Source organism: Chenopodium album, chromosome 20 (assembly GCF_948465745.1).
Source record: "Chenopodium album chromosome 20, dcCheAlbu1.1, whole genome shotgun sequence".
Taxonomy (NCBI): domain Eukaryota; kingdom Viridiplantae; phylum Streptophyta; class Magnoliopsida; order Caryophyllales; family Amaranthaceae; genus Chenopodium; species Chenopodium album.
In genome coordinates, this window is record NC_137853.1 from 6,246,483 (window position 1) to 6,268,917 (window position 22,435).

Here is a 22,435-nt window from a genome sequence, read left to right on the forward strand (position 1 = left end):
AATAAGAACAGGCTCTTATAAGTATTGTGTTCATTGTACTCTCGAATGTAATTTTACATTTATTTTATATTCTTTTTTTTTTATTCAATATATGGAATATTATGTAAAATTACAAACTAGTATAATTAACTACGGAGTATTTGTATAGCTCTAAAGAGAAATTTAAATACTCTTCCGTAGTTTACCATTAAAGATGCTCTAACTTCTTATGGAGTAAAAATTAACGTTATGACACGTAATAATTAAGGACATTCCACAAAGCAATGGCCATGTTTGGGAGAAAGCTGAAAGCTGAAACTGATTGAGTTAGCTGGTTTTGACTAACTGATTTTATTAACTGATTTGACTAACTTATTATATTAACTGATTATATACAAGTGTTTGGTAAATAGCTGATAGCTTAAAGGTGATTGAGTATGTGAAATGACCAATAAGCTAATTGTGGGGTAGGTAGTTTAGATAGGATTTTAAATTAAATGAGGTTATAAGTGTCATTTCACAATAATTAATGAATAAGCTAATTGAAAAAGCTCCTAAAGTGAGCTTTTTCAAAAAGAGCTTATTTAGTGGAATAAACTCTTTCAATAAGCTTACTACCAAACACTTGTATTAGCTTGTTTGACTAGTCAATCAGCTAAAGTTAGTCAAATAAGCTAATATACCCCCAATAAGCTTATTACCAAACAGAGCCAATAACTTTCTTTCACTTTTAAGATCTACAAATATATCCAAATAAAAAGTTAATCCAACTTTTTTTTTAAAAAAAAATGTTTCCCCTATAAATATCGACAGTGTACATAAATAGCACTATTGCAATGAACATGTTAGGCAAAGTCCAAAACCGCCTTCTTTGTTTCTCTGCAAAATAGCAGCAACCGCCTTCATTCTCCTTTCTTTACTCACCGTTTCTTCAATTTCTTTCTTTATCCCCTCTTTTTTCCAATCTCTCTCTATTATTATCCATTTTTCCTCCCAATAAAGATTTCCATTTTTCCTTCATTCTCACTTTACTCTACTAAAAAGAGTGAAAAACAAGAACAAAATTAACAAAATTTTGCAGTATAACAAACTAACACAGACTGTTATTCATTTCTCTAACTAGTTTTGACTCGTTAAATTAAATTATTTTTTCTCACTTCAAGTTTTCTCTTTGATCCTGAAGTTCTTCACGAATTTCAGTTTTGTTACTCAAGAAAATAAAATTATGAATATATGATCTACAATTTCTGTAATTGGTGTTCACTTTGGATGAAAATATAATTTCACAAACATAGTTAAATTGGTGCAAAACTATCACTTTATTGTGATTTCGTGTCTCTGTTTTTAGTCGTAAATTTTTTTAAGCTAAATACACAGATTTGTGATTTAAAGTACTGAAAAGTGTGTGAAAAACCACCAATTTTATTTTCAGTGTAAAAATACGTATTTTTGAAGTACTCCGTAATAAATTGAAAAGAAGTAAGAAATGGATCAGAAGCAAATTCTAATGTCAGCAGTAGGGGTGGGAATCGGAGTGGGTGTCGGGCTCGGGTTGGCGTCCGGGCAGACGATGAGCAGATGGGCGGGAAGTTCATCGGGTTCGAAAACGATAACAGCTGATAAAATGGAGCAAGAGTTGCTTCGGATGATCATTGATGGAAGAGATGCTAAGGTCACCTTTGATGAATTTCCTTATTATCTTAGGTATTTTCTCTCTTTTTTTTTTTTTTATGTTTTTTTAAATCTTAATGCTTTTTTATACAAGTATAATGTTTAGATTTATTGATGATATGATCTGTGGTATTACCGTATTAGATACAAGCATAATGCGATCATTTATCGTACACAGGTCCTCAGTATATGGGCCTGTTCTCGTACGATTATTTTCAGTTCAGCTTCTAATTTTCTTCTCTTATAAAATATTCATTTTAGTTCTGTTCGGTTCAGCTGAGTTCAGTCAATGGTGTGTTGCATTGCTTGCCTTGTTATAAAGTTGATTTAGTAATAGGGAGAAAGTGAGAATGGTACAACTATTGTGTTAAGGGGTCTTGAGTAAAATTGTGCCATGTACATATAATTAAGTACAGGAATATTGTATGAAACCATTTATCGCGAAGCCAATTGAGCCACAGATTAGTTAACTAGACAAGGGAATGAACGAGGGATTATGCAAGTTCGGATTCTGTATGGTAATTTAAAGAGAGTAACACGAGAATTTCATCGTAGTAGTCTGTGATCTAGTATATTATAATGATTTTCACTTTGTTTATGTTTATAAAGTACGAGTACTTGCTATATTTTATTTGTCTTGTGGTTAAGTAGTAACTAGAAAGTAGTGACTAAGGATTCTGGATAAGGTGACTTCAATTTAATAATGTGAAGTGTTGTAAGAGATATTTTTGGACCTAAAACTCTGACTATTGAGCTTGAAGCACAGCTGTCTGATTCTCTCAATCTTACCTGTTGAGTTCTGGCAGCTGTGTGTCTGTGGTATGTTCCGTTGTCGAATTATCATTGATTACTGGTCACATTTGTGCAATTATCTATTGATGGTCTATTTAGGATTACACAGGAGGAAAATGGAGGTTAATTCTCTTAAAAACTCAAGATTATGTTTTTTTAGTGTGCTTATTCTTCCTTCCTTCCCATATATAATATAGAATACATTCCCGCTGTTTCTTTTTGATGATGTAAATTAGAATCTTGTAACTATTTACAATTTCACGGAATCTTATTATTGATTTCCAATATATGGAGTATTTTCTTACTCGTATAAAAGAAGCACAATCTTGTAGGGTCTTGTTTCAATGGTTTTAATGAGTGCATTAAAAATATCAATAAAATTTAATTTTTACTAATACATAATTAGAGGTAATTGTGATTAATGGTTAATGATTTCGAAAATGTGCGTATAAAAAAGAAACGGATGTAGTATATTGAATACTACGTAGTTATTTTAATATATTTTTCCTAATATATCAAATTGCCCAATATATGATTATTATTTAGGGTACCATAATATATCATGCAAAATATTAGCAAGATGAGTTGGATCAATGTGGCTATGAGCCTAGGAGTATTATATTTGCACAGGAAATATGTATCACTTTTGTTGAGTTTGTAATATAATTATGCTTCTTATGCTTAAAAAGAAATTCAGAGAAAAGAATGAACAATAGATCAAGAATGTCAAGCAGAAGGAAATCCTAGGGATTCTTTTTTTCTTATATTTGAGGATGGATCTCGAGAAGGAACTCAGCTTCATTATGTGGATTAACATCAATAAAAATACTAGTTTGTATGTTGCTTCAGAGAACCCTAGCATATTTCCTTTTAAATGGCAGATTATTTGTCCTACTGTTGAATAGTTGTGCTATGTCCCTATGACTGTGTCAAAGTCTCACTGATTGTTAGTAAGACCATCATCTATTACTTGAATGAAAGTTTAGCTGGTCAGGTAATGAAAGGAAATTTTGCAAGTCACTTGGAGTTTCATCATTATAAATGTTAATCCATATACCTTGTTCTATGTTGAATGTTGTTCGCATTAGTAATCTTGGATGCCATTATGTGATTTGTCAGTGAGCAGACCAGGGTTCTGTTAACAAGTGCTGCTCATTTCTATTTGAGGAAAGGTGACTTCTCAAAGTATACTCGAAACTTGTCTCCTGCAAGCCGAGCTATTTTACTCTCAGGGCCTGCTGGTTAGTCTTCGAGTAATTATGCTTCCTTTTGTTGGCTAATCTACATCGTATAATGCATTTGACTAAAGAGGCTATGCTTTATGTAGAACTTTACCAGCAAATGCTTGCGAAGGCTCTAGCACATTTCTTTGAGGCAAAGTTGTTGCTGTTAGATGTTAATGACTTTGTACTGAAGGTTCGTTACTACTATCCCCCTTCTTCCTAAGGAATCCATACAACTACAGAAGAAACAAAAGTGAATTTCTTAAACAGAATAGCAGGAGAGCTTTGCAAGAAAAATTAGCATGTTTCTCTTATTAAATTTCACTTGCTTTTGCAGATTCAGAGCAAATATGGTGTTAATAATGATTCTGTAAGTTCTTTTAAGTTTTTTCTTTAGTTTGTTAAGAATCTTAAGATAATGAATTTGCTTGTATCTCAAACTTTCTTTGTGTGCATGAAGAAAATTAATTGCTCCGTCTTATTCATTCATTTTTTTTTTCAGTCCTTCAAAAGGTCTACCTCTGAGACTACTTTGGAGCGTCTTTCAGGTTTATTTGGGTCATTTTCTGTGCTGCCAGCAAAGGATGAACCCAAAGGTAATCTGTTGAAATTTTTTGGAATATCAGTAAATTTTTGGAGACCAAATTTGTCATTCTATATATTATAAAGCAGAATCACAGGAGTACAAAAAATTCACCTACAAGAGTACAGATGTATAATTATTCAAACATATTAGAACTTATTAACCATATGGTTTGCTCTGTTGTGTCTGTTCATTTATGTTAAAATTTTCATGCTCATTTATCTGGTCTTCAGCTGGTACCTTGCGTCGACAGGGAAGCGGATTTGACAATTTAAGGTAATTACATTCTGGCCATGAGCTAGACCCAATCTAATATCTAATACAGTAAAGTTTAAGTGCCACTAACACCAATACACCATCTGTTTTTGTGCACAGGAATATAGAAGGCTCTTCTAGTTTTCCCAAGCTTCGCAGGAATGCTTCTGCCTCTGCCAGTATACATGATTTGCTTTTGCAAGCTGCTCCTACAAGTACAGGTCTTTGCTCTGTCTTAATCAATTAAACTAATCTTAATTGACTTACTGTCTTATCAGTGTGAGTGGTTCGGTAGTGATTTTCCAAGGGCGTGAATAGTTATATCTAGCTTCCAAATTTTAGTTTGTCATTGATGTTGTGACTCTTGTGAGGTACCGAGGTAGTGCTCAGCTGCATGGTTAATATCTTTAGACTTTAATCTTGTTGACCTACTATTTTCAGCTTTGCTTTTTGTTGATTCTGCTGTTTTGTAACTAGAGGGTTCACATCTGCACATCGGTCTTGGGAGCTTTACAAAGACAATATCTTATTAGAAGATCGATGATTTACATCTGTTGCAGTTCTCTGCTAATGATGAAAGTTTGTATAATATTAAGAGTTCCATGACATACTTATAATTTACTCATTTATATTTCTACCAATTCTCTTAAGGACCGCAGTTTGTTTATCTATGTTTGTCGGCTACTTTATCCTTTGTTTTCGGGGGGAGGGTATGGTAATATGGGAGAGGGAGCTTCCAGAATGGTTTAGGGAGTAATTGAAAGTGGCTATGCTGATTTACAAATCTCATTGTTAAGTCCATTATACTTGAGAGTAGCTGAAGTTTATTCTTCTGTTGATTATACTAAGGGCTTTGCAAAATGGCCAAAATCCCTGACAGTGCATATAATGCTGTATGTATTATTGTCTTTCTCTTTCCCTGTGCTTATGGTTACTTCTGTTCTTCAGCTCCCCTTAAGCGAACAAGCAGCTGGTCCATTGATGAAAAGCTACTCATTCAATCACTATACAAGGTGATGTGCTTATTTATACTTAATGGCTAGGTTGCCAGCCGTGCATCTCTCTATGTCTAAATATTTGTGATTTGTGAAGTTTGGCATGGGTATAAGGCGTATAACCTTTTTTTGTTTTCCGTATTCTGTGGACAGGTTATGGTCTCTGTATCTAGGACATATCCAATCATTTTGTATCTAAGAGATGTTGACATGCTCTTGTTCAGATCTCAGAAGCTATACAGACTGTTTCAAAAAATGTTACAGAAACTTTCAGGACCAGTACTCATACTAGGTTCACGAATAACACATTCTGACAGCAATGAAGATGACATTGATGATATGATCATTGATGTATTTCCTTATAATATCGAGATTAAGCCACCTGAAGATGAAACACGTCTTGTTAGCTGGAAGTCTCAATTGGAGGTGGACCTGAAGATGATTCAGGGTCAGGACAACAGAAACCACATTATTGAAGTGCTAGCTGCAAACGATGTCGAATGTGATGATCTTGGCTCCATTAATGTGGAAGATACCTTTGTTCTCAGCAGATACATTGAAGAGATCGTTGTATCAGCAATTTCTTATCATTTGATGAATAATAAGCATGAATATAGGAATGGGAAACTCCTGATTTCATTTGAGAGGTCTACTTTTACCTATTTTTCAACATATTTTTCCTACCTTCAAATCTTCTTATTTCTTTCCTTTGCTTTGAGTTGGGATATATTTTGGTCATGTGAACCTTTTAATAATATGTTTTTGGGCTGTTGAACAGTTTATCCCATGGACTGAGCGTGTTTCAGGAACGTAAATCAGCTGCCAAGGATACATCAAAGCCAGAATCACGTGCCAGACCTTCAAAGGTAAGTTTGCTATTAGAGTAGAGTAATATGTAAAATTGAGGAGCCATCTAGCCCAACACTCCATCATGCTGCAATTGTAGGGAGCAGTCGGAGCACGTGGAGATGTTAAGCCAGAAACTAAAGCTGAAGGTGCAGCTCCGAAAAACAAAGTTGGAGAAGAAGCATCTGTGCCAATGTCAAAGGATACAACAGATAATGAGGCTGCAAGTCCAAAGGTCCCTGTAAGTACAGTTGCTCAACTGTGGTGATCTTAATAATGTTGTTCATGTGATTGATAAATTCAAAGCATTTTCTATTGCTTCAATAGAGAGCAAATTAGTGCTTCAAGTTTGCGCTGATTTTCTTTTTGTTGCCAACTTTGATGTTCAATCATTAAAATATTTCTCCTTCCAAATTAGAGGACGTTTTAATGTGGTCCATTTCATCGTGTCCAACAGGAAGTACCTCCTGACAATGAGTTTGAGAGGAGGATAAGGCCAGAGGTCATACCTGCAAGCGAGATTTCTGTGTCATTTGCTGATATTGGCGCCCTGGATGAAACCAAGGAGTCACTGCAGGAACTAGTGATGCTTCCACTTCGTAGGCCAGACTTGTTTAAGGGGGGACTTCTGAAACCCTGTCGAGGAATTTTGCTTTTTGGACCTCCTGGTACTGGCAAGACGATGCTGGCTAAGGCTATAGCCAAAGAGGCCGGAGCAAGTTTTATTAATGTATCTATGTCAACCATCACATCTAAATGGTTTGGTGAAGACGAAAAGAATGTTAGGGGACTCTTCAGCCTTGCATCTAAAGTTTCCCCAACAATAATATTTGTAGATGAAGTTGACAGTATGCTTGGACAAAGGACCAGGGTTGGTGAGCATGAAGCTATGAGAAAGATTAAAAACGAATTTATGACACATTGGGATGGGCTTACGACCAAACAAGGTGAGAGAATCCTTGTCCTTGCTGCAACCAATAGGCCATTTGACCTTGATGAAGCAATTATACGACGTTTTGAAAGGAGGTAATTAGCAGTACTATTTAGTTTTATTAGATTTCCATAGTGTTTTGCAAAGGTAAGAATAAGCTCTGGATGGACTTAATTAGTTGTAGGTTGTTGCTCACTATTTTGCGCTTTTTTAACCCTCAATCATAGGATTATGGTGGGGCTTCCATCAGCGGAAAATAGAGAGAATATCTTGAGAACACTTTTATCGAAAGAGAAAGTTGAAGAAGGACTAGATTTCAAGGAGATTGGAATAATGACAGAAGGGTATAGCGGTAGTGATCTTAAGGTAAGTTCTGCATTTGTGGTCCTGATCTGAGGAAGATAATTTATTTTGGGTGGTGTGAGGTGGGGTTTTGATTTTGAAAGTAAGGTCTTTTTTAGAATTCTCTGTATAATTGCCATGGACCATGACAACCATTGCTATGTGGCAGAATCTGTGTACGACTGCTGCATATCGACCTGTTAGAGAGTTGATACAGCAAGAGAGGTTGAAGGATATGGTAAGTTCGTACTCTTCTGGAAGGTATTGTTTCCGCTGTTGTTTTTTATCTACTTCTGGTATTATAAGAATTCATCTTTTTATTCAGGAGAAAAAACAGGAATCAGAAGAAGGTCAAAATTCAGATGCACAAAAGAAGGAAGGTGCTAAGGACAGAGTAATTTCTCTGAGGCCTTTAAATCTGGAGGATTTTAGGCAGGCTAAGAACCAGGTAGGTCTCCTGCTTGAACACCAAATGCATGAATTGACATGCCAAAAACTTTGCATATCATATCGTCTTCTCTGATTGCTTGCTTTACCTTTGTTGGTGATTATAAGTAGTTTTAAGCTTTTGTTTCATCTGTCAACTCTACTTGTTTGCAGGTTGCTGCGAGCTTTTCATCTGGGGGAGCAATTATGAATGAGCTGAAGCAGTGGAATGAGCTTTATGGGGAAGGGGGCACGAGGAAAAAGGAGCAGCTTACATACTTTTTGTGAATGTGAACTTGGAAAAGTCGGCTCATTACCTAGGTTCCTTCTATGGCATAGATGAACAAGGAAATTGTTTTGCGACTTGTGTTCTTGAATGCGGCACTGCTGAGGTACATGGAAAGCTCTGTGGTAGGGTAAATGGTGAAAAGACCATGATGTATCTTAGTCAGACATAGTTTAACCTTGCTTACCCTCAACTCCTCAAGTTTGATGTCTAAATGTAGGTGCAATCTTCCTAGACCACGCCACTCTTCATTTTGTGCTGTTTCGTGTAAGGGGTGTTGTTTAAATTGTGTTTGGCCTATGCAGTGTAATAATTGTAAGAAATTAACTGTGATTTTGTAATCTACTTAAATTTCTGACATTTTCATGATATTTACCTTCAATAAACTTTATAAATATAGAATTGTAGGCATAAATGGTTAAGGATATGCATTGGATAAGGTATGAAATGCAAATGAGAAAATTTTGTAATATTGAGGGAGTATGTACAAAGTTGCATGAAATTGTATTCCATGCCTTTAAACAATCTTAAAACGAAAATTAAGTAATTAATTCGATGAGGTCTTGGCCTAGTGATTACGAAGTTACATGTTTAAATTTCTCAATTCCTACTTGTAATTTGTATTGTTCTTGTGGTTTATTTGTATTAGTTCTTATTTGTAATTTGTATTGTTCTTGTGGCTCTTCGTATAAAGAAAAAATAAATAAAAAAATAAAAAATATTCATTCATGAGGGCTATTTTGCTTTTGTTTTTTTAAATAATATAATGGAATAAACTCTAAAAATACTTGTCATTAGATTTTTTTTTTTTTTGACGGGGTCATTAGATTATTTACATACATGATATATCAATATTAATTTATATTATTATTTTTTTTTTAATTTTTTTAATTTTTTTTTTTTTTTTTGTAAACGGATAATAATATTACTAGTGAGGATAGATTTATAGTGGAGTTGTCTTTGAGTTGGATAAAATTTCCTAACTTCGATAGAAATTGTGTAATTTAACTATAATGTGATATATTTGTAAATAACAAATTTATGGCTACCTTTAAATATGTGGAAAAGGTTTATTTTAATGAAACCACAACTTGAGAAAAATTCACATTGTTAGGGCTATAGTTACGTTCTCCGTACAGGCTTAGTGAGATGGCGTTAAGCATGAAGCAGATGGCTATCCTAATTGCCTTATTCGGCGTCGTTTCATTAATATGCGGCGTTATTGCTGAAAATAAGAAGGTATTTCGATTACTTTCTCTATGCATCTACATGTATGTGCTGAATATTGCATTGTGTATTAATTTCAAGTCTACTGTTTTTGAGATTTGAGAGGATTTTTTTTTTTTTTTTTTTTTTTTTGACAAGAGAGATTTGAGAGCTGTTCTTATGTTTTAAACTTTTGATTCGTTAAGGAACTTTCCTTGTGTAAAGCGTTAATAATGTTAACTTAATTCGATTGAAATAGTTCTAAAAAAAAAATCGATTGAAATAATTGTAGATAGTTTATCTGCTTCAAATTTAATTGTGTAGATTCTCACACACCATGGTGTATGTACAATATTTTTAATCGTTGCTACCTTGCGAGGCATGTGCTAATGTGCTATAGGCGAACCCTCGTGTTACCTGATTCACGCACCACTTAGGGCATATAGCACATCCACCTGAGTTCGTGTAATTTATGAGCATTTCACATAAACTGTGATCTTGGATCATAGTTTGAAGCATATCAATATCTTAATTTGTTATAGAAGATCATATGCCTCTATCTTCAAAAAAAATAGTTTATAAATTAGGGACAATATCATAAACATAAGGAAAATTTGTTAGAAATGTCCTTTTAAGTGGTTGACTTTGTGAGATTTATAAATAAATAATTTTTTTTTTTTAAAAAACGGTAAAAAAGTCCTTATGTCCCATTTCGATTGTAAGGAAGGACCTTTGACCGATATTCCAGCGATTTAACTTTATTTTCAAGCCTTGTTTTGTCTTTTTCTCTCTTTTCTTCTTTTCTCTCCAATTCCAACTAAGCGTAATTCCACACCCCCCCCCCCCCCTATTTCTCCTTCCTCTCTCTAAATTGCGAGCCCTAGTTTTAACGAAGTAGCTTGTTCACCTTAATATATTAGAGAGTTGCAGGAGAAATAAGGGGGAAAGTATCATGTGTAACTGGGTAAGTTGAAATTGAAGGGAAAAGGGAGAAAAAGACCAAGTTTTTTTTTTAAAAAAATAACGTGATAGTTCATAGTCGGAAAATGAAATCAATTGCCGGAAATTGGTTAAAGGTCTCTCCTTACAACCTAAATGGCTAAATGAGATATAAGGACCTTTCCCACAAAGTCGATCACTTAAAAGGATCTTTCTCACAAATTTTCCTAAGTATAAAGTATAAATAAATTGGATCTAACAGGTCTCTCGCATTGCCTACGCGTCTAATAAGTCACACTTATGATATGCAGCCTTCAACCGGAACACCTATTGCAGGGAAAGGTGTTGTGATCTGCAAGTATCCCTCTGATCCAACCGTAGCTCTGGGATATACATCTTTGGCTACTCTGGTAATAACTACTATTATCGGGTTCAAGTCAATTTTTCACCCCTATGACAACAAGGCAGTTCCCGCTCATGCCATCTTTGGTAGCAAAGTCAGGACTGTTTTCTTCAGCATTACTTGGTAGGCTGTTCCTCCCCTAATTTATTCATAATTTTTCAAGTTTTGTGTAATTTTAATGTTGTTCTACTTAATCTGCTAGTGTCTTCTGCATGGATTTCTGATATCGAAAAGTACATTTGATTGTCAAACAAATATCCTGCTAAACTTATCATAGCAAGATCATAGTAGTTTATTTAGCAAATTTTCTAAGAAAAAACAGGGTTTGCAAATATATTCTGAGCAAACTCATGTATTTTTCCATGTGTTAGTGTTGCACATGTTATTAGTGATTTGATTTTGAGCAATATTGATGAGATTTATCATATTTTTGGAACATAAACAGGCTGATAGCGGGTTTAGCTGCTACACTGCTCTTATGGCCAACAATCAGTCAACAGCTTCATTTGAGTCACACAGTGCATCACACCCCACACTACGCTTGTCCCACTGCTAAAACGGGGCTCATGGGAGGTGGCGCCTTTATGTCTCTCAACTCAGCCCTCTTCTGGTTGATGTGCCTAATGTTGGCTAAGAATGCGCGAGATGATTACTTCGAGGGATCATCCCGAGTTTAGTTTCTTACAAGTGGTGATTTGAGTTAGCACTTAGCAGGAACATCAATTAACAGAGCTTGAATGAGTGACTGGAACTTCACTGGCTGAACTTCTCTCTCATTCACAGTAGTTTATATTAGTTATAGTGATCAGAAATGTGTTAAATACCTTAATTTATACTTCGTATGTAAATACATCTATTTTAGGAGGTTTTGTGTTCTTGTGTTTTGTTACTGCCTATACCAATCATTTACCTGTAATCTTTCACACTAACTTTTCAACATGGTTAGTAGTATTGTTAACATTCCCCACCATTATAAATGAACTCTTTCCCTCTAAACTCCATACAGTCCATAGTAGTGTGATTTTTTATGCAGAATGAGCTCAGAAGCTCAAAACCTATCAACGATTATACAGCCAGAACAGCTAATTAAGAAAATGATTGAGAACCTGCTAAGTGCATACTGCATACTACACGTCAAGATGCCAAGTGCTGAGTGCATACTACAGCTCAAGACTCGGGACATGAGAAATAAGCATTTTATTGCCATGGAGCATAAGTAGTTCAGCAAGCATGATATTCCGTCAGTTTAATCATGTTTCAAGATTACAACATATTGAACACCATCAAAATGAATCTTATTGGAGGAGTAACACATTATATGCATACAGATTATTGTCAATTTAAACATCCATTTATAAACATGATTTGATCTACCTATTGTAGCACAAACTAAAGCAGTGGTAAAACCATCCACAAAAACAGAGATTAAAAATGAAATGGAAAAAAAAAAAAAAAAAAACACACACACACACACACACACACACAATGATCAATCAAACAACCATTCACAAAGAATGGCATCACTTTATATATCAGAAAGTGCAGACGTATTAATAAAAACTGCTGTCTTCCCCATGTTTAGTATGAAATATTCATAATGGTTATCACTGTATACTTAAAGTGCTTACAAATTCCAGCAAGCAATTCCTACCCGAGTAATATAATTCACTGGACAAATAAACCTACCATGAATACGGCCACCAAAACCTCGTACTTAACATTCTACCACATTAAGCCGTCTTCTTGTCTTTCAACGGACCCCTTGGTATTTTGCTCAATACTTTTGCATCGAAGACTGCATATTGCTTCTTTAACTCAATCATGGCCTTCTCACCAAAAGCATCTACTTGATCCTCATATTTCTCATATAGCACAGGCACGGTGTGAAGGAGAACAAAGCCTATTTAACCCATGGGAAACCAAACAAATTAAAATAAGCCAACTGTATAGTATATATAAACATACAAGACGTATTAAGGGAGCTTAAGAATAAATGGACATTACATATGTAGAACAGAGTCAAGAAGTTGCAGCAACTGCCCAAAATTGAGAAAATCCACAAGCCAGCAATAACCTGATAAAGAGGTATCAAAGTAAGTTCCACACTCACAAAAGTTTTGCATAAGCAGTTATAAACTCCTATAAAGGTTATCAAGACATACAGCCAGAAACTTTTTCAGGTCTCTTCCTGAAGCAATCTCACGAAGAGATGCAAGACCTCGATTGATCTCATATCTCAAGGCAGAGGCAAATTCTAGGATAGGGCCTTCTGGAATCCGTGCTTCGGGAATTTGTGGGGGTGCCCTGTAAAGATCAGGTGCGTTAAAAAAAAAAGTACGAGAACTTGAGTTACAGGACATAGCAATGACAATAACCACAGCTTACTTGCTCATGAAAGTTGAAGCGTTTGACCACAAAAACAGCACGGTAATTGTAAGCATCAAGAGATGGCAAACCAGAGTGAGCAAATGGTACTCAAATACTTCAAATAGAGCCCAAACAGCTGTGACAGTCCCAAGAACTATCGCCGAAGTTTTCTTGTCCCTCCAGAGAAACACATCCGCAGCTGCAGCCATGTGGAATCAGATTCACAAATGCAAGCAAACAAAGTGGAAAGTGGAATATCCCCACATACTATGAATACTACTATAACAAACAAGAGACTTGTAGATTACACTTACACCAATTCTTAAACACCTCCCCTGCTTTATAGCCAACTAAAAAGGGTAAAGGGGAATCTATATTATGATTTTAGAAGATTCATATTCAAATTGAAATAACTTCTAAGCTTTTGCATAATTTAATTCCCTTAATTGAATCTCTTTACACCAATGTTTCGCCTCGCGATAAAGTAATCAGGTACTTTAAACTTTCACACCATCACATAATCCCTTTTTGACTACAGTCATAAACATCAACATTGGAGACCCAGATCAAAGAAGCTGTAACTTGACATGAAAAAGGCCAATAATAAATTTCAACTAACCGTCTAACCCAACTCAACTTTTACTTTTTCCACCTAAAAAAAAAAGCATCAGTTTTCATTATAATCAAAACATCGAAAAGTAGTAACATTATCATGCCTTATTAGTTATTACACCAATTCCTCCTTAAACTTAAAATTCTAAAATTATGAATTATGATCACAATATTTACGATTTCACATGTAACATATATCAGATCAAAATTTAAAAACAATATCATAAAATAGATCTATATCACAAGCATCCTTCAAATTATAATCACACCAGCATTAATCAATCAAATATGATCAAATCCCAAGCTTCAGTTAAAACAATCACGCAAACAAATCATTCAATAAAAAAAACACAATTACAATCAAAATCACTCCCGATCTCCACTAATCAACCATAATCAAGCTAAAAATAATCATCAATTCAACAAATTGTACGAAAAACAAGCAAATTCAGAAGATACAAACAACATTTCAATGAATAAAAAGCGAAAATCGAAAATTGAAGAAACATACGTTTACCACCACCAAGGACCTTATGAACAGGCTTATCTCTACCAAAAAGACGATAAATCTTAGATTTCAAAGAAGAAGGAGCGGATTTATCGTCATCGGAATCAGAAGATGAAGAATCATGGTGATGAATTTTCTCGGCGATCTTGTCCAGGAGTGATTCAGACTTAGGTTGTTCTTCGTGTTCCGCCATAACTGATAAACCCTAGAAAACTTCGGTTTCTCTCTCTGTAAATTTCACCTGACAATATTTTCTCTCTCTGAATTATGTGATGATAGCTCGCCTTTTAATTTATTTCGTCAAGAATGGCCCCTTTCTCTGTCTTTAATAATGTCAGCCGTTTCTAGAGAAGTTAACCCAAACCCAAACCTGTTACCAATGGGAATTAAATCAAGGCTAATTACGTGGGGTTCGGTTGAGTCGGTTTAGGTCAGGTTGTATTTACATGTTTAAATTTGAATGTTCACTTTTGGATTAGGTTGGGTCAAGTGTGATTTTAATTGACACCTCAATCTATGAAATATAGTCTTGAGCCGATTTGTGCGGGTCATATGGTGCATTTTTTTTAACACGGTCATATGGTGTATTTAGAAATACTTTCTCCGTTAACTATTATTTGCAACAAAGGGGTGTTTGCGGACTCCTAGGCAAAATTTGTTTGTGAGAGCAAAATGGAGAGAGAAAAAGTTGGGTGTATGTGATGTGGAGAGAGATAGAGAGAAATGATTACCTAAAAAAGAAAAAAAAAACATTTGTTGCACATAGTAATTAGCATTAATTTATAGTATATGTTGCAAATAACCGCTACAGAGATAGTATAATCTATGTTATTTTTTTTGTTTGTTTTGTCATCTTTTGGTGACGTATAGAGATTGTTTTGTTGTCTTAAAATAAAATAATGGACTTGAAAAGTAGTCTTTAGCTTAGTGTGGTGTATTTGGAAATAATTAAGAATTTATTCGGGTTTTGTAATGAATAGATATAGACTTATAATGATTTAGTTTTTGTTGTCTACTTGTCTTGTTACGTAAAGTAAGGGTCTACAAATTTAGTAAAAGTTATCTCATCTTGTGGAAATTTATGTCTAATGAAGATTTGGTTAATTAGAATAATAAACTAATCTATGTCAATGTCAACCCCAAACAAAGAATAAATAAGAGGACAATCAAATAAAACCTTATAAAGCAAGAAATCGAAATCCTTTGAAGATAATAGTTAATTGCTTGGTTACACACAATGAAAATCAACCAAAATTGTAGAACATGAATGGTTTAGAACTATAATTGTCTCATGTATGTTTTGACATGTTACTTGTTGATTATGCACCGGTGTAGTGTACTCGTAAATTAATCGAACACTTCTTCACGTCTAAACCCTACACTTTCTCTTTTGTTTTTATTATTACAATTTTCCCTTCCTTTGTTTAACAATACTTTACATGTTAACTTATAGGTGGCTATAATTTTTTGAAGTTTAGAGAGCAACAAGGGCGGGGTGAGAATCGATCCTAAGATCTCCCGGAATTGAGAGGGAAACTCTAACCACTTGAGCTATCCCTCACTCTCTATAGATGGCTATAATTCATTTTAAAGAATTTGACTAAAAAAAACTCTATGGTGACATACTCTCTACAATCTACACCATTGGACCTTTGTGACGAAGTATCCTCAACGACCTCAAAGGGGTCAATAAGAAACAACAAACCCATAAATTGGTCTTAAGAGGTAACTAATACTTGTACAAAAATAAGCAGGTTCTAGAGGGTTTACGTGAAGGCCAATAGTAAAAGAACGTGAAAGCAAGCAAGTCGCCTTCCAATTCAGGTGGGACAAAGTATGTTGATACTTTCTTTGTCATTTTATAATCAATTGAATCTTTCAAAGTGAAATTACAGTTGAACTACACTTATCATTCATTAATTCTTAGTATCTTTATTAGTCATAGACGTGTGACATGTGGAAATATTTTAGCCATGATTTATGCTTCTACATAATGTAGTTTTCTTTGGTATAAAATCTAATATATATATACATAGGGGAGTTTTTTCCCGAGATTTTAGAGCGCCATGTAGGATTTTTATTTTTAAAAAATTATTAGAGCGCCACATAGGAGTAATATTTTTAAAACACTACAATAGGATACTATATTTTGAGATTAGGAATTTTATCTAATATTTTAAAACAAATACAGAGAAAATAATATATTACGTACAACTAATAAAATAACAAATGTTCTCTCAAAAAAAAAAATAACAAATGTAATCACATAAATATGAAAAATTATTTAAAAAAAAAATAGATCGACCCGTGCATCGCACGGGCTTCATCTAGTATAGATTAATGATATGTTTATAATACGTAGTATAAGGTTTGTCACGGAATTCTTATGACCTAAGTATTTTGACAATATGACTAATTAGTTTCTTAATCGTCAAGTATAGGTCCTTCAATAGGACATATTATATGTCGACTTCATTGAAATGGGATGTTTTTCATTCTATGCTTATTGTTAGGGAAGATACATTTTTGTTACAAAATTTTCAACTTAAATAATATATTTAATGCACAAAAAAAAAAAAAAAAAAAGGTTGATTACAACAAATAAATTCAATTGGTTTGAAAATACTAACTTGATTCAAATCATCCAACTCATATTCACATACATAGTCACCAAACTTTTTTTTTTAACATAACTAGAAGATATCATAGTCACCAAACTGTATAATCTAAATTGGAGTAGAATTGTTTCAAAAAAAAAAAAAAAAATTGATTAAAAAAAATAAAAATACTGGAGTAGAATTAAAGACAAACCAAATTGATCAATTTTCCTTTCTAATGACCTACATACTCAAAAGTGAACCTACCTTACTCAAACTCAAATAACAATTTTATTTTTTCCAAAATACAACTTACTTGAACAAGGCCATATTCTCACATGATATTTAATGAATTTATATTGATTCACAATTACACTGATCTTTAAAATTTTATTTTTACTAATTAAAATTGAATTTACCTTATCTTTATTGAATTAAATTTCATTTCACTTAGTATCAACTAAAACACATTTTTTCAACAAATATATATATATATATATATATATATATATATATATATAGTATTAAAAAAAAATAGTACTTCCTTTGTGTCTTTATACGAATATTGTACCACATTATTTTAGCACACTGATTAAGAAAGACATTAGACTAGGTAATCAGACAAAATTAATTTTAAAAAAAAAAATTAACATCAAAAATATATAAAGTCGCCACGGTTTATATTAATTTTTTATTTTTAGTATGAGTAATCCACCCATTAAATTCTCTATCCTCAATCATCGTGCCAACAAAAATGTGTCACAACTATAAAGAATCGGACGAAGGGCCTGTCCTAAATTTACCGAACTGAACTGATTGAAGCTGAAATGAATTGAACTGAACTGAAATGAATTATTTATACGAGAAAAATATTAGAAACCGAGCAAAATTGATTGGAGCTAAACTAAACTGAAATTAAGCTGAAGAGGACATGCCCGAAGTACGTGTCCGAACCAAATGGCTAATCTGTCCAAGTAATCTAACCTTCCTTCCACTTTTGGGCTCATGGTAGAGAAGTAGAGAACCAACACAAACAGCCCAAAACCAAAAAACAATCTCCACCATTTCCAAACACTCCAAAACCCTCAGAAAACCCCTCATTCAAACTCACACATTTTCTCTCTCCTCAAAAAAATGCTTCTCCACCGCCCACTCCTCGGCAAAACCCACCTCCTCCTCAACCTCCACCACCACCTCCGCCACTTCAGCCACTCTTCCGCCGCCTTAGTCCTCCCTTACGACCCGGAAACCACCCTCTCTTATCTTCCCGGGTTCCCCAAACCCGACCCGTCTGAGACCATCATCGGCATCCCAAGGTCCGAATCCGGGAAGAAAATCTGTGCCCATGAAAGGAAATCGGGTCGGATTCCAAGTATTGTGTTTGAGCAGAAAGATGGGCAACATGGTGGTAATAAGAGGTTGATTTCTGTTCAAACTAAACAGATCAAAAAACTTGTTAATCAAATGGGTCGATCTTTCTTTTTGTCTAGACTTTTTGATCTTCAAGTTAAGCCTGATTTTGATTCTGATGATGTTGTTGAGCATGTTCGTGTTCTTCCCAGAAAGGTACATTTCTTATTACTAGTACAATTTTTTCTAATTGGGGTTTTTGTTTTTTGATTATTGATTTATATAAAACAATTATTTGCATCTTTGTCAAATTAAGGCATGTAAACCTGATAAAAATTGGTGCTTGGAGACGTTATAGTGCGAAATCTTGTAGGAGATGGACTTACTATAAAATTGTGTATGATTGTTGTTTCATACTGATTGTTGAGAACTTTAGATAGTGGTAACTTTGCTTCACCTGAGACTCGTTGGTGTGTATTTTGTATAGGATATTGGTGAGAAAAATGGGGGATTAGTAGTTGGAGAAATAATGTAATGTAAGACCTAAATAATGTGTAAAGTCTTGTATGAGGCAGAATTAAGTTATTTTATCATATGATCAGGGTGCGTTTCAAATGAGGGAGCATGTATACATAATAAAAATTGGTGCTTGGAGAGAACTAACAAGACATTAAAGCGCCGAAATCTTGTATGAGACGATCTTACAATAACATTTTGTATGATAGTAGTCTCATACTGATTGTATAAATAATTGTAACATTGTAACTGCGCTTCACATGAGACTCGTTGGAGTTTTTTTTGGTTGAAAATTGCTAGTAGAGTGTTAGTGAGAAAGATGGGGATTATTGCCAGAAGAAATAATATAAGACATCAATGTGTTAGGTCTTGTATGAGGCGGACTTAAGCTAATTTATCATATGATTAGGGTGCGTTTCCACTCTAAGATAGTCCTGTACTCATTTTAGAGGTAATTAAACTCAGTTTGAGGGATTATATTGTGGTTAACAATTGTGTAAAGGGAAATGGGAGAATGTTATGTAATGAATTTGAGGATGATATGGCCAATTGGCCATTGAGGATTTGAAGGGCAGCTTAAGCGTGAACAAAAGATTGAGGATGATTTGTGAGCTACTTGGTTAAATGAAGTTTATTTTTGTGTTGTTAATTATTTAGAGTAGCATAAGTCGTGGGATCGAGTAGTTGTCTAGTTGAGCCTATTTTGTTTTGAGTTATGGTGAAATGATTGGCTATATAGCTTTTACTTAGGCAAGAGTCCCAATGCAATGCAATCATCAGCATCAAAGGGGCTAAGAATATATGTGATGTTTTCAAATGTCTTCTTGTATAAATTGCTGGACATGGTGAGATGAATCTGAGAAGCATAAATGGTTATCGTCTCTGCACTTTGTGTTGGTATGGTATATAAATTTGGTATAGAGTGAAGAGTTTGCAGAGTTTATGGATTTTGATTGCTGAACATATGAAATTGGTGTGTTGTGAAGAGTTTGGGAAGCTAGATGTTGTGTTAGTTGTTCAGATTTCACTGGCTTGTCTCTCTCCTGTACTAGGATAAGGATGTGTACACAGTGACCTAGAAGAAGGTTTATAGATATACACATTTTACTATGGTAGTGCTTTTATGTACTGTATGACTCAATTAGAAAGGATGGGAAAGTGGCTGTTTGGACTCTTTGGAGTCTGTACCTAGACTACCTACTTGTGAACTCAATTAGAGTACTGTATGACTCAATCAGAAAGGATGTGAAAGTGGCTGTTTGGAGTCTGTACTTACTTGTGAACTCCAGTGATGACTACAGTGCAATAGTTGGGTTAGATGCTAATGTGCTATATGTATGATCAAGTTTTCCGTAGAAGCTTATGAGACATTTTGATGCTGGAGGATTCCATGTAATCTTTTGAATGATGATGCCTTGAAGTGCGAGACATGTTCTAGAAAGAAGAAATCTGTCTTCTATTTTACCCTTATGAAATGCTCTATTCTTTGAGGACGGAAGAGAGAATTTGGATAATGAAAGTATTTTTAATAGAATGATGGATATTTGACCTGGACAGCTGGACCTTCCCTGAGGACTTCAGACCTTTGTATTGAAACTTGTGTCTTGTGAAGCTTTATTGTGTATGATGCATGTAGTATTAATTTATTGCTGGGCTTGTGGGTTAGGGTGACTTTGTAAGTTTTAATTCAGGATTACTATTGTAGCAAAGATTCGAGAAGAGAACATACATGGATTGCCTATTAATTCCTAGCTATCAGTAGGTCACTTCTATTCATTTCTGGTGTGTATCAGTGGTTGTTGACTAGAGTGAAGTTTTTACCATTGCAGGCTATAAATTAGTGCTCCTAGTGCAGAGACATGTCTTAATTGTTCTTGATAACTTTGTACATAATCAGATTGTCAATCAAAAGCAATGCCGATTTGGAAATTTTCTTTGCTTTCTCCTCTTTGGGAGTGAAGATATATGGGTAACATATTGCTGATGAGTTTGAGGCATGAATCATTTTGTTTATCTAAATTTGTTGCTGAACTATACTCCGTATTCATATTCTAAATAATCGCGAATAACTCACTTTGTTGGTTCATTCTAAAAGTTTAGTGTACTATAGATGTTCTAGTTGGAGGCCTTGTGTTTCTGAAATGGTTTCCTCTGTGCTTAACAGCTCCACATGCATGCAGCCACTGAAGCTATTCTTAATGTCACTTTTATTAGAGCTCCTCCTGATGCTTTATTGAAGGTTGAGGTTCCCCTTGTATTTAGAGGAGAAGATGTGTCGCCTGGATTAAGAAAAGGTATCCAATCATGTACTACTTCCATTTTAAACTAATAGGCCATATGTGATTTCTTGAGTTAAAATATCATTTTATTTTAAATTTGTGCTAGTCCTAAGTTAAATTACATTCTTGGTAGTTCTGTCCTCACATTACATCAATAAGATAATCATTGTACCAGTACAAGAATAATTTTAATGGTTGAAGTTTATTAAACAAATAAGATTAAATTCAGTCTTTCATTTGGATGCGAGGTTACTATCATGCAACAAATTCAGTCTATGATTTTGCATTAGAAGGTTATTAAATTTACTATGTGCTTCATACCTGCTTAACTGTTTGTGTTATACATGAAATTTCATTATTCTAGAGAAGATATCTTTTGGATATTTTTGCAAATTTATTGATCATATTTTTGGCCTACTTTAAACTGTTTATGCTGTGAAATTTCTGATTCTTGCGTCATATAAACGTTATTGCTCATCAAATCATGCAGGTTCGTATCTGAATATTATTAAAAAGAGTGTTAAATATCTTTGTCCTGCCGACATAATTCCTCCATATATTGATGTGGATTTAAGTGAGATGGATGCTGGTGAAAAGATGGTAATGGGGGACCTTAATGTTCATCCAGCACTAAAGCTGATTCAGTCAAAAGATGAGCCAATTGTTAAGATAATGGGTGCTAGAGTTTCTGAACTAAAGAAAGCCGCCAAGTAGAAATTGATGCGTGTTATCAAATACAAGATACGTGAAGCTTCAAGATGTGATTTTTTGCATCAGTATTGATTTATGTGGTGGAACACTGGAAACCGTAACCTATGATCTTGGTAAGGATTTTTTTGTCCCACATCATGCCTATATGACCCTTAACAATGGCATATGGTGGTTTTTATTTCCTCAAATTGGGGCACATAGGATGATAGAAGGTTTGAGTTGTAATAGACTTTTCACTTTTGTCAGTTTTTAGGCTACAAATCATGGCAATTTCTCAGATTTTGGTCGAGTTAGGATTCCTGCTTGAAGATTATCTTTCATATGTACAATTATATCTGAATAATATTATGCATGGTTTCTGTAATATCTGAATATAATATGCATAATAAATCTCTGTAAAATAAAAAAAAAAAGCTTTGATTGATGAATTATCAACTAACCTATGAAATTTTCAGGCCAATATTGGCTTTTCATCTTTTTTTGAGTTCCAAGCTACTGGACAATGTGATAAACTTTCATATATATTGGCATGGATAGATGAAAATACTGAAGTATTTGATTCTTATGGAGGAGTATGTTAACACTTTCTCCAGCTTAATTCTTTAATACACTGGACCG

General features: G+C 34.3%; 4 protein-coding genes across 4 annotated transcripts; 3 read left to right on the forward strand and 1 right to left on the reverse strand.

The window, feature by feature from the left end:
- The first annotated feature begins 1,465 nt into the window (after positions 1 to 1,465).
- On the forward strand, positions 1,466 to 8,434 carry LOC145597951 (uncharacterized). Its single transcript, XM_081654231.1, has 16 exons — positions 1,466 to 1,683; positions 3,562 to 3,683; positions 3,770 to 3,858; positions 4,003 to 4,035; positions 4,168 to 4,261; positions 4,482 to 4,524; positions 4,624 to 4,724; positions 5,452 to 5,516; positions 5,652 to 6,145; positions 6,277 to 6,368; positions 6,479 to 6,585; positions 6,802 to 7,370; positions 7,503 to 7,641; positions 7,787 to 7,855; positions 7,943 to 8,065; positions 8,218 to 8,434. The coding sequence occupies exons 1-16, from the start codon at positions 1,466 to 1,468 to the stop codon at positions 8,329 to 8,331; spliced, it is 2,472 nt and encodes an 823-aa protein (XP_081510357.1). The 3' UTR covers positions 8,332 to 8,434.
- Positions 8,435 to 9,478: 1,044 nt separating this feature from the next.
- On the forward strand, positions 9,479 to 11,554 carry LOC145596685 (uncharacterized). The gene is made up of 3 exons (XM_081652905.1): positions 9,479 to 9,568; positions 10,786 to 11,000; positions 11,323 to 11,554. Exons 1-3 carry the CDS (start codon positions 9,479 to 9,481, stop codon positions 11,552 to 11,554), a joined length of 537 nt encoding a protein of 178 aa, XP_081509031.1.
- An 809-nt stretch (positions 11,555 to 12,363) lies between these two features.
- Positions 12,364 to 14,632, reverse strand: LOC145597322 (reticulon-like protein B2). The gene is made up of 5 exons (XM_081653458.1): positions 14,368 to 14,632; positions 13,263 to 13,443; positions 13,040 to 13,181; positions 12,882 to 12,951; positions 12,364 to 12,777 (listed from the first exon to the last, which is right to left on the reverse strand). The coding sequence occupies exons 1-5, from the start codon at positions 14,555 to 14,557 to the stop codon at positions 12,608 to 12,610; spliced, it is 753 nt and encodes a 250-aa protein (XP_081509584.1). The 5' UTR covers positions 14,558 to 14,632; the 3' UTR covers positions 12,364 to 12,607.
- Positions 14,633 to 18,008: 3,376 nt separating this feature from the next.
- LOC145598365 (uncharacterized) lies at positions 18,009 to 22,181 on the forward strand. The gene is made up of 3 exons (XM_081654710.1): positions 18,009 to 18,527; positions 20,992 to 21,121; positions 21,597 to 22,181. The coding sequence occupies exons 1-3, from the start codon at positions 18,096 to 18,098 to the stop codon at positions 21,818 to 21,820; spliced, it is 786 nt and encodes a 261-aa protein (XP_081510836.1). The 5' UTR covers positions 18,009 to 18,095; the 3' UTR covers positions 21,821 to 22,181.
- Positions 22,182 to 22,435: the final 254 nt, after the last annotated feature.